General features: G+C 42.3%; 1 protein-coding gene and 2 non-coding genes across 3 annotated transcripts; 2 read left to right on the top strand and 1 right to left on the bottom strand.

Moving 5' to 3' along the window:
• Positions 1-594: 594 nt before the first annotated feature.
• On the top strand, positions 595-701 carry LOC120259626. Its single transcript, XR_005536183.1, has one exon. It is a non-coding gene; the product is annotated as a small nucleolar RNA R71 (small nucleolar RNA).
• Positions 702-9,621: 8,920 nt separating this feature from the next.
• LOC120258697 lies at positions 9,622-11,259 on the bottom strand. The gene is made up of 4 exons (XM_039266145.1): positions 11,136-11,259; positions 9,933-10,469; positions 9,783-9,866; positions 9,622-9,683 (listed from the first exon to the last, which is right to left on the bottom strand). Exons 1-4 carry the CDS (start codon positions 11,257-11,259, stop codon positions 9,622-9,624), a joined length of 807 nt encoding a protein of 268 aa, XP_039122079.1.
• Positions 11,260-11,268: 9 nt separating this feature from the next.
• LOC120259675 lies at positions 11,269-11,375 on the top strand. Its single transcript, XR_005536232.1, has one exon. It is a non-coding gene; the product is annotated as a small nucleolar RNA R71 (small nucleolar RNA).
• The last annotated feature ends 378 nt before the right edge of the window (positions 11,376-11,753 follow it).

The following is an 11,753-nucleotide window of genomic DNA, read 5'->3' as shown; positions in this document are numbered from 1 at the left end:
AATGATTGCACAAACCTAGTCAAGGCCTTCTCCAAATAGGTCATTCGGGTCTCCAAACCTGAAACTCAGTTTTCCATGTTTGGGGCTTGTTGTTGTTGGAAACCCGGTGGCCCCATGGCCTTTTGTGGACCTAGGTTGCTCCATGAAAAATTGGGATGATTCTTCCAACCCGGATTGTAGGTGTTGCTATATGGATTCCCTTGGTTCCTCATTGCATTACCCACAAAATTGACATTCTCAACCGAAGATGCATCACCAATAGAGATCAAGCAATCGGAGGGAGCATGTCGTCTACCACACCCGGTGTAAGTAGTCACAGCCGCCACTCAATTCGAAGTTAGAAGATCTAACTTCCTACTCAATGATTCCACTTGAGCCGCCAATGAAGTTACTGCATCTATCTCATGGAGCCCGACCACTTTTTTCTTCTCCCTAGCATTCCATTGGTAGCTATTTAGCCCCATTTCATCAATATGTTGACGGGCCTCACAGGGGGTCTTGCTACCTAAGGTACCTCTTGCTGCCGCATCCAAGAGTTGCCTTGTACTTGGATTCAACCAGTTATAAAAGGTCTGAACAATCATCCACTCCGGGAATCCATATTGCGGGCACTTTCTCAGGAGCTCCATGAACTTTTCCCATGTCTCAAATAGAGACTCCAATTCTGATTGTACAAAGGACGAGATCTCATTCCTAAGCTTTACAGATATTCTGGGAGTGAAATAATGTGCCAGAAAAGCTTCTACCATCTCCTCCCATGTGGTAATCGGTGCTCTAGGTAATGAGTATAGCCACTGCTTCGTTCTCCCCTAAAAGGAAAATGGGAAGGCTCTCAACTTGATGGCATCATTCGTCACTCTGTTTATCTTAAGCATATCACACACCTCGAGAAAGTTCTCTATATGACTGTTTGGATCCTCATTGGCCAAACCATTGAACTGTGTAGATTGCTGCAACATGTGGATGAAAGCCGGCTTTAGCTCAAAGTTTTGAGCTGTAATCAGGGGACGCACAATACTCGATTGTGCCCCCAATACTGAAGGACTGGCATAATCGGATAATGTCCGCTGTTGCTCATTCTGTTCTACCATGTTTTCAGATTCTTCTACTTCTAAATTAGCTAGATTAGATGGTTCTTGCACAGGTTCTTTCCCTTTTCTTCTAAGTGTACGTTCAAGCTCGGGATCTCCTTCAATGAATATTAAGGGGTTCCCTCCGGTCATAACCTGGAGCTGCACCGAAAAGAAAGAAAAAGAAATCACAGAATGAATAGCTAAGAAAACAAAGTCCAAAGTATTTCTAAACGCCTACTCCCCGGCAACGGCGCCAAAAACTTGACAACGCCCCTTCGTATGTCCCGCAAGTGCACGGGTTTGTCGAAGTAATAAAATCCCATATGAGTGGGGTATCGTATCCGCAGGGAGTAGGGAATAAAAACACTTAAATTTTTTCTTAACTAAGTGAAAGATGACTAGTGATATGTGTGACAAGATGTGAAATAAAAAAAGTACAAGAACAAGAAAGAGAGCACAAGTAAAGAAGAAGGTAAGGCAATCGATATAAATCGGGTACCCGGATATTGTTCCGCCTAGGACAATCATTTCAATTGCAAGAACCCTCTATTATACTTTCTAACTTATGCAATAATGAGTCGTGGAGATCCTTAAATACATGGTCCCAAATCTAAGGTCAACCATGACTAACTCTATATATGTCCTTGAGGAGAAATTGAATAACATCTCAACCTCACACTCGTATAGAATTGCAATGAGTTCTAGAGATTCCAAGTGATAAATCCTCTTCCTAGATGCAGACTTACCCCTTTGGTCTAGGTGGAAGGTCCCTAACCACAATTAAGCCCTGGATGCTAAAATCACTTCAACGCTTCATTCTGTTGCACCTGCAACTAAGCCCAGCGGAACATCATCCTTTAGCCCACTCATTCTACTATAACCATGAAGAACTTGAGGAAATGGAGGTAGAATAAATCACACCAGAGGGAAAAGGGGATGCTCTGCTACCTCTCGACTCACCCTCTCATCCCTCTCCAATCAATCTTTGTCTAACACTCGTGGTGTGTCACTCACTCACAAAGGTTACCAACAAGAACTCTCAACCCTAGTGTCACTCTAAGGGAGTATTCATACAATCAAGCATTCAAGATTAGAACTCAAATAAAACATCAATTAATTGAAAGCATAATAAAGAGATTCAATGAAACAAATACATCCTAGGGTTCACAAATACCAAAGTACCCACTAGGGGGTCTAGCTGTCCATGGAGCTAATTACAATCAATGAAATCAAATGTAAAAGCAAAAAATCCATAGAAAACCCCGTCGATATTCATGGCGATGGTCTTGTGGAGAGTCCTCTACTCGTCTAAGGGTCCCTTTGTCCGGCCTAGGATATACCTCGCCTGATCGGTGCCGACGAAAGCTCTCCCACTAACCTTCTTCCAAACAGAGCGCGATGTCAGAGCCATAGAACCTCTTCAAATCCCTATCCAATACCTCTCAAAGCCCTAGCCTCCGCTCTCCCACAAGTTGGGGAAAAGATGGAGAAAAGAATGCTGAAATCTGCCTTAAATAGGGCTGAAATCGGGAATCCACACGCCCATGTGGGCGCCCCTATGGATTTTTCGCACGACCGTGTGTAATTTCCACACGCCCGTGTGGATTCTCTATTTTCATCCTTTTTCGCCCGGCTGTGAACAGTACTGGCTACAGTATTTTCTAGGAGAAATATCCCTAACTCCTTACAAGGTCCCGACGGAAAAATCTATCAATGTCACGCCTCATACCAAATATGGTTGCATAGGAAACATCATCAGAAGGGAAAGAGGCACTCCACTATCTCATGACTCACCCTCTCAACACTCTTTAACATTGAAGTTCTAACTCTAATGGAGACCTCTCTCATCAAAGTAACAAATCATTCATAATTAATCAATCATAAAGATCAATAAAGCATGCAAGCCATTGAAACACAAGGTTAAAACTCAAATCAACTCGGATTTAATAGAAACAAAAAGCAAATCAATACAAAAGAATAGATCCTAGGGTTCACATGGCCAAATACCTACTAGGGTTTAGCCCTCCATGGGGAAAGTTATAAAACAATGATTAATACAATGAATAGAAACGTAAAACATAGAGAAAAACCCCCTTGAATTCGTGATGATGCCCTTGATGGATCGCTCAATGTCTTGAAGAATCCTCCTCCGAAGATAGGTTGCTGCAGGCTACCTTGATGCTATGACGGAGAGAGGATCAATCAAAGTTGGTGAAGAACGGCCCCCAATGTCGCCAAAGACCTCCTCTAAAACCCTGGCCACCTTATTATCTAATTGCTTGCAAAAATCCCTGCAAAAAGTCTCTAAAAAATAGTGTAAACGGCCTATTTATAGTTGAAAACCATGTCTGTCACGTGCTTTCATGCGCCCACGTGGATTTTCCACTCGCCCGCGTGAGCTGCAGGAATTTCCATGCGGTCATGTGAACAATACTTAGCTATAGTACTCTTCACAAACATGGTCCAAACACTCTTCTCTTGAGGCCACATGGTCGGGCACACATCCATTTTGTAAGCTATAAGACTTTGGTTCATCGAGTCATCATTTGAAAGGTCTTGCAATCTCACAAAGAGAAGGAGCATGGAGATGTGACTACTTTTGTGCCCTTCCAACTAGCAAATTGGCTCGAGTCCTCTTGCAAGTTGTCACACACTTCCACGTTCATGAACTTCTCTTGTGTCTTAATTCTTGAATTGAACAAGAACTCCCAAAATGTGTCTTTATAGCCTATTTTTGCTTCCTTTTCTCCCTTCAAGGCCTTCACAACCTAATTGCACAAAAGAATACCAAATACACTATATGAGACATAAACTATGGTAAAAATGATGCTCAATACATGTAGAACATATAGGAAAATATGTCTACTAAAGCACTTATCAAACTCCCCCACACTTAAGCCATTGCTTGTCCTCAACAAAAATTAAACATTAAACTCATGGAAAGAAAAGAGAAGTGCTCAGCCTTAGGTTCACCATGTGAATATAAGAATAAAATTCTAAAGTTATGGAGAAAATAAAACACTAGACAAAACAATTAATGTTCTAGTAAACAATCCAATCAAAAATAAAAAAAGATGAAGTCTGAATGCGTGTGTGTGTGTGTGAAAAACTCAACTCATGTCAATACTATGTCCACTACCGAGTTCTTATTAACACGGGACTTATTTATAAACAAAAAGAATAGGTAGTAGCTTCATACAATCAATCCTCAAAGGTAGCCTTTTCCCAAGATGCCTCACGAGTGGCTTTCACACTTTCGAGGTGGTAGCTTTTTCTACCAAGGGTTGTAACTTTCACACATCCCATGAGATAGCTCTTTCTCTCATTAGGGCATAACAAGTATCCGACTTATGAGAGTAGCTACATACATCATGGGTGGTAGCTCTTTCCACCCCTTATGTACAAACAATAAACAATTGCTAATTTTTTTTTTCACTTTTTCTGATTTTTCTGATTTTTTTTTTCAGAATAAAACTAGCATACTAAACACCCAAAAATAATGAACTAGAGTCTTCATAGGTCTAATGAGTGAGAAAAGTGCATAAAGAGCAATTAAACAAAAATATTCAAGGAAATTGGATGAAAACTAGAGCATGATAATATCTAATGTTTAAAACCACCAAAAACTAAGTATTAAACACTTAACCCTAAGGTGAACCTTCATTAGCAACAAGAGAATGCTCATGAAAACACAAGTAAAAGTCATGTATAAGGTGACCCCTCCCCCACACTTAAGATGTACATTGCCCTTAATGTACGCATGTAAGAACACTAAAGATAGCATCAATGGAAGTAAAATGTGTGTGGGAATGCAATTAAAACAATACTCCCCTGAATTCCTCATCAATAGTTTGGTGAAGTCTAACTCATGGGCGTGTTGTATAGGTTTTGAAGCTCATATGACCATGTGAAAAGGTCACATGATCATGTCTATGACTAAAACATTATCAACATCACTCTCAAGGCCATCTGCATGGAATACAAGCGGTTCAGTGAAGCTCAACAAAATAGAAAAGAAAATACAAGTTCATACCAATAGACAATAAAGCATATATTTGTAAACAAAACACAAACTTGAAGATAACTCTAAGAAAGCGAGGCCTTTCTGAGTATAAAAGTCAACAAAATACTAACAAAACAAATAAAAGCAAAAGAAAGTAAAATGAGGTCTCATGAGTGTGATGCCTTAAGCTTCGGCATCTAGTGCTGGTGCTGGTCCTGTCATGGGTACTGGTGCGAAAGCAGATGAGACCTTCTGATCAAGGATCTGTTGAATGTAATCAAGTCGCTCCAGAATCCGCGCTTGGTTCTCGATGATGGTAGCCACGGCAGCTTCGAGTCGAGCAAGACACACGTGCACTCGAGTAGAAGATGACTCAGGATCGGCTGATAATACTGGTGCTACCATGGTGACCATGGGTTCGGCTGCAGGTGGTGCCTCTGTAGCCTTAGCAGGTTCATCATCATCCTCAGATGATGGCTCCACTAGTGCATATCCACCTAAACCTGTGTGTCTCACAATGCCCACCAAGCAGAGAGTGACCAATCCCAAAGGTGTTGGGGTACTAATCCTCTTCTCGCATTTAACGGAGAGGAGTAGACCCATCTTGAACATAAGACAATTGATATAGGGTCCCGTAAATAGTGCTCCTATCTAGAAATACTCACTCTGGTGTCGAAGATAGTCGGCGACAACATATGCCAAATGAATGGGCACTCTCTACGCATGGAGTGGAGATACAAAAGATCGGTCCTGCGAAGTGAGCCTGTACCATCTCCATGACCTGTCACTGACCAGCTAAGAATAGCATGAATATACCTATGTGCTGGTCATGTCAGTAGAGAGGCCTTTGATAAGTGCTTGTGCGATATGGATGCGAAGCGTTCATTCCTTATGTTGAGCATTACTTTTCTCAGGTTTTTACACTAATATATGTGTTTTCATGTTACTTTTATGCAGGTAGGGTTGTGAGGCCAAGTATGAAGGAAAGAAGCCAATGTGGATTACAATGCACCGATTTTGGAGGAAATCTTGCTAAGGTTCAAACGCGAAGACATAGGTCGATGTGAGATGGTAGAGTGTGTGCCAACCTCCTCGTATTCGAGTTGGCACATCCATTTGGAGGGGCACAAAAGTAGTCACACTAGAGCATTCCGACTTATGCACATAGAACAAGAGCTTCACCAATGTGCCTATCATTGAAGATGCAAGTGATCCACGACGTGAACATGTGCCCGTTTGCATTACTCCGATGAAAGTATGGATTCGGGAAGTTATTCAGGCCAGATACTGTAGCAGAGCACTGTAGCAACACGGTAGAAAGTACTGTAGTAGCACTGTTCACAGCCGGCTGAGAAAACAGGAGTTCAGAGGATCCACACGGGCATGTGGAAATTATCCACGCCCGTGTGGAAATTCCCCACATGCGCGTGAAGCATCCACGCTCATGTAGTCGCCCGATTCCAGCCCTATTTAAAAGCCGAATCAGCCCCGATTTTAGTATTCTTTTCTCCATCTTTTCCCCAACTTGAGAGAGGGCTTCAGCTAGGGTTTTAAGGGGTATTGGCCAACGTTTTGGAGAGGTTCTACGGCTTCGACATCGTCATTCCTTAGGAAGAAGGTTGGTAGGGGAGCTTCTGTCGAGGCGTATCCTATACCGGACGACGAATCCTTTGATGACGAGTAGAGGACTTTCCACAAGACCATCGACACGACTATCGAGGGGGTTTCTTTATGGATTCATTGCTTTTACATTCTATTTCTTTGATTGTACTTAGCTCCATGGAGAGCTAAACCCCTAGTGGGTACTTGGGTGATTGTGAACCCTAGGATGTATTCGTTTCATTGAACTTCTTTATTATGCTTTCAATAAATTGATGTTTATTGTGAGTTCCAACCTTGAATGCTTGATTGTATGAACATTTCCCCTAGAGTGACACTAGGGTTGAGAGTTCTCGTTGGTAACCTTGTGAGTGAGTGACACACCACGAGCGTTAGACAAAACTAGGTTGGAGAGGGTTGAGAGGGTGAGTCGAGAGGTACAGGAGCGTCCCCTTTCCCCTCCGACATGATAGATTCTACATGATAGATTCTACCATAATAGAGTGAATGGTCTAAGGGATGAACTTCCACAGGGGTTTAGTTGCGCGTGCGACAGAGTGGAGCGTTGAAGTGATCTTAGTATCTAGGCCTTAATCGTGGTTAGGGATCTTCCACCTGAACCAAAGGGTTAGGTCTATAATTAGGAAGAGATTTATCACTTGGAATCCCTAGAGCTCATTGCAACTCTATGTGAGTGCGAGGTGTTGAGATTGTTTGATTTCTCCTCCGGAACATGTATAGAGTTTGGCATAGTTGACCTTAGATTTGGGACTATGTAATTAAGGATTTCCACAACTCACCATTGCATTGATTAGGAAGCATAATAGAGGGTTCTTGCACTTGAAACAATTATCCTAGGCGGAGCATTATCCGGGTACCGCATCTTTATCGATTTTCTTTACTTTTGCTCTCTTACTTGTTGCTTTTACTATTGAAAATTGAATCATTATCACACTCATCATCATTGATCTTTTACATAGCTAAGAATCGAATTAAGTATTTTTATTCCCTACTCCCTGTAGATTTGGTACCCACTCACCCGGGATTATTACTTCGACAAACCCGTGCACTTGTGGGATATACGCAAGGGGACCTTGTCAGCCTTTGACTAGCCTGGAACATACTGGTAACTACAGCATAGATCTTAAAAAACCTGCCCCAGAGTGAGATCATAAGGATAGTCTGTAGGCAGTTGTGTGTACTCGACGGTGTCAATATAATCCTGAGCATACAAGTCATGTAACACTGAGAACTGGGTTAGTGACATCCCATGAGGCTGACCAAAGGCTCAAAAATGAATGACATCCTCCACATCAAAGTCAGTTATGGCCACAATACGATCGAAGGAAAATGAGGCAAAGAACCTCCAAAGTAATGTCTTGCCGGATGGGCTCGTGAATGGAGAACAGTCGGTCCCAACCTCCCATGCTAATAAGCTCTCGGACCTCATCAGCAAGACCAATCTCCTCTAGTGCGTCCCAGTCAATGAAGCATGACTGTCCAAACTTGAGGTGTTGGAGATGCTCGAACCTCTGTTGATGAATATGGTCAGAAAACTCAACTACCGATGGTGGGGTTAGCTCCTTATCATGGCGAGGACGTTTCTGAGCCAATTTCTTAGTCTGTGGTGCCATATATGCGAATAAAACATTAAAAGGTGTCAGTTTAGTGCGCAAGGGGAGAAACATGACCATTTGGTTGCTGTCCCAGCCCACACGTGCGCATGGGCAGGCCAAGCGCCCACGTGGGCGCATGGCTTGCTTGGCCAGGACGCTAAGAGACTGTGTGGGCCAGCCACGCGGTCGCGTGGCCTGGCCACATCGCGTAGGCATGAGTCATGCGCCCACGCGGGCCAGCCACACGGGCACATGGCTGGGGTGGGCACGCGGCCAAGTGGCCCGACTGGCCACGCGCCCGTATGGGCACCCGACCAAGGCCAAAATGCCATGGTCGGGCCCCTACGCCTTATACAAATCAATTCTCATGCATTTAAGAGTTTTCTAACATGATCCCCTATAAGAAATTGCACATAAAAACCAAGAAAACTTCATGGCAATGAAAATGAATACATAGAAGGGGTGGAAATAAGTTAGAGCCTACCGGTACGAATCAAAGAAGAAAACTCGGTGAAAATGGTGGCAAATCATGTTTAAACCTCCAAGGAGTTGAAAAAATTTGTTTTTGAGATCAAGGAATGAGTTTTATAGGAGTGAAGCGGTGGGAGATGAAGAGGTGTTTAGGGGAAGATGAACATGAATAGTGACTCTTCATTTTCTTAAAGGCACATGGGGGGTATGGAAATTCCACACCCGTACATGGGTACTGTACACAACCGCGTGGATAATCCACACGGCCGTGTGGGCTGCAAAATTTATGCTGAAAGTCCACGTGTTGCTCAAAACTCCAAATTAGCACCATTTTCTCAACTTTAAAGATTAAATTAACCCTAAACCATGTCATACACATGGAAAATCAACTCAAATCACTGAAAAATTCCATGAAAACACCAACAAACAACAAAAATTCATCAAGGCACATACTCATGAATTTATTACTGCAGAAATTAAATTCTAAGTCTAAAAACTAACTAAAAACTTATTTTGCCTCCCAAGAAGCACTTGTTTAATGTCACTTAGCTTGACGTACCTGTCCTTACCTCATGGCGGCTCATAAAGATGAAAAATTTATTTCTTTGCAATCTTCACACATGATGGACAAAAATTCTACATACTCAAAGAGAAATTACTCAACATGTTACCCGAAGAAGGGATTGTCGTGCTCCACTTTTGTGTGCTTGTCTCCAAGTGCATTGGAGTACTTTCGATGGTGACGTTTTGACCTCTTGACTCGGTGAAAAGGTATTTCAAGAATCCTCCTTGACGTTGCTCATTGAGGACTTATTCCACACAATTGTTCATTTTCTCGTTCTCCATGTCCTGCCAATCCTTATATGGATTCAGATGCAAAAAATTCATGCAAGTACTCATTAGCAATCTCATCATTGACATCTAAAAAACAACAAGAGTCATCAAAGTCAAGAGAATGCTTCATTGCTTTGGCGAGGCGGTATGTGATCTTTTCTTCTCCAATGCGTAATGTCATCTTACCTTCATTCATGTCAATGAGCGCCTTGGAGGTTCGTAAGAAAGGTCTTCCTAGAATTAATGGAACCTCCGAGTTTTTATCAACATCTGGCACCACAAAATTTGTAGGAAAAATATACTTGTCATCCTTTACTAAAACATCTTCAATTATACCTCTAGGATGACGAACAGAGGGATCGCCTAGCTGTAATGTCATGTTGGTTGGTCTTGGCTCTCCCAACCCCAATTTCTGGAACAACGTGTATGGCATGAAATTAATACTAGCCCTAGAATTGGCCAAGGCTTTTTCTTCCCCGAAAGCTCTGATTACACATAGTATGATGAAGCTTCCGGGATCTTTCATTTTGTTTGGCAAATTTTTCTGAAGCATTGCTGAACAATTGCCTTCCAAGACCACGACCACACTATCTTCCATCTTCCTCTTGTTGGTCAAGAGGTCCTTTAAGAACTTTATATAACGAAGCATTTGGGACAATGGCTCTACAAACGGAATGTTGATGTGTAACTGCTTGAATAGATCCAAGAATTTCCTGTTTTGCTCATCACTTTGGTCTTTCTTCAACCTTGCTGTATAAGGAATTCTTGCAGTATGTGAAAGGGGTGACATAGCTGGCCCCTTCTCCTTGTCTTGCACCTTATCTTTCAGCTTCTCTTGAGGAATCTCAGTAGTCTTCCCAGTGGAGTCTTTAGCTTGAAGAATTTCAGAATTTTTTTCAGTAGTGAGCTTTTCTTGGAGCTCTTGACCACTCCTCAAAGTGATCGCCTTCACTTGCTCTCTTGGGTTAGTCTCGGTGTTACTTGGAAAGATTCATTGAGGCCTCTCCGCCAATGATTTCGTTATTTGTCTCACTTAATTCTCCAAATTGTGTAAGGAAGCGGTGTGATTACGGAGTGTTGCCTCTATGTTTTGGAACCTTGTGTCGGTTGATTAAATAAGATTTGACAAAACCCTTTCTAATTCTTAAACTCTCTCCAGAATTGAAGGTGTTTGCTGAAATCCTGGTGGGGTAGCGGCCTTTTGCTGTCCTTAATTACCCCATGAGAGATTTGGGTGGTTCCTCCACCCTTGGTTGTAGGTGTTGCTATAAGGATTGCCTTGTCCTCTTCCTGAATTACCCACAAAATCTACTTGTTCAATTGGGGCCGAAGTAGCAATTGAGATAGGATAATCGGATGGCATATGCGAACACCCACAACCATCACCACTTATGATTGTGGCTACTCTTGATGAAGTCAAAGTATCCAATTTCTTGCTCAATGCTTCTACTTGGGCTGCCAAGGATATAACCTCATCAATCTCATGAAGTCCAGCCACTTTTGTCTTTTTTATTGCATTCCATTGGTAGCTATCAAAACCCATTTCTTCAATCAATTGTTGGGCCTCTTTGGGATACTTGTTTCCTAATGTTCCTCCTGTGGTGGCATCAAGAAGTTGTTTGGTGCCTGAGTTTAACCCATTGTAGAATGTGTAAATGACCATCATTCGGGGAACCCATGTTGTGGACACTTCCGCAAGAGGTTCTTAAATCATTCCCAAGTCTCAAATATAGATTCAAGCTCCATCTGAACAAATGTAGATATCTCATTACGAAGCTTTGCCGATTTTTCAGGAGGAAAATATCTTGCAAGGAAAGCTTTGACCATTTCATTCCATGTTGTGATAGAAGCTCTTGGTAATGAATGGAGCCATTGTTTCCCTCTTCCCTTCAATGAGAATAGGAATGCTCTCAAGCAAATTGCATCATCCGAAACCCCATTGATCTTCAACGTGTCGCACACTTCAAGAAAGTTTTCAATATGATTGTTTGGGTCTTCTTCGACTAACCCATTAAAATGTGCGAGTTGTTGAACCATTTGAATGAAACCCAGCTTTAACTCAAAATTCTGGGTTGCTACCTGTAGCCTAACAATGCTCGATTGTGTCCCACCAATTATAGCCCTAGCAAAATCTCAAAGTGTTCTTTATTGCCCCTC

This window comes from Dioscorea cayenensis, chromosome 4 (genome assembly GCF_009730915.1).
Source record: "Dioscorea cayenensis subsp. rotundata cultivar TDr96_F1 chromosome 4, TDr96_F1_v2_PseudoChromosome.rev07_lg8_w22 25.fasta, whole genome shotgun sequence".
In the NCBI taxonomy this organism is placed as follows: Eukaryota; Viridiplantae; Streptophyta; class Magnoliopsida; order Dioscoreales; family Dioscoreaceae; genus Dioscorea; species Dioscorea cayenensis.
Note: the sequence above shows the minus strand (reverse complement) of the source record. Positions and strands in the feature narration are given on the sequence as shown.

Excerpts from the sequence above, each read along its gene's own strand:
- LOC120258697 (XM_039266145.1), bottom strand. The coding sequence starts at position 11,259 with ATGGTCATTTACACATTCTACAATGGGTTAAACTCAGGCACCAAACAA. Across the intron at positions 10,470-11,135 it reads ACAATTGATTGAAGAAATGG|CTAAAGACTCCACTGGGAAG; the intron begins GTTTTGATAGCT and ends AAATTCTTCAAG. Across the intron at positions 9,867-9,932 it reads CTCTGTTCGTCATCCTAGAG|ATGTTGATAAAAACTCGGAG; the intron begins GTATAATTGAAG and ends TTGTGGTGCCAG.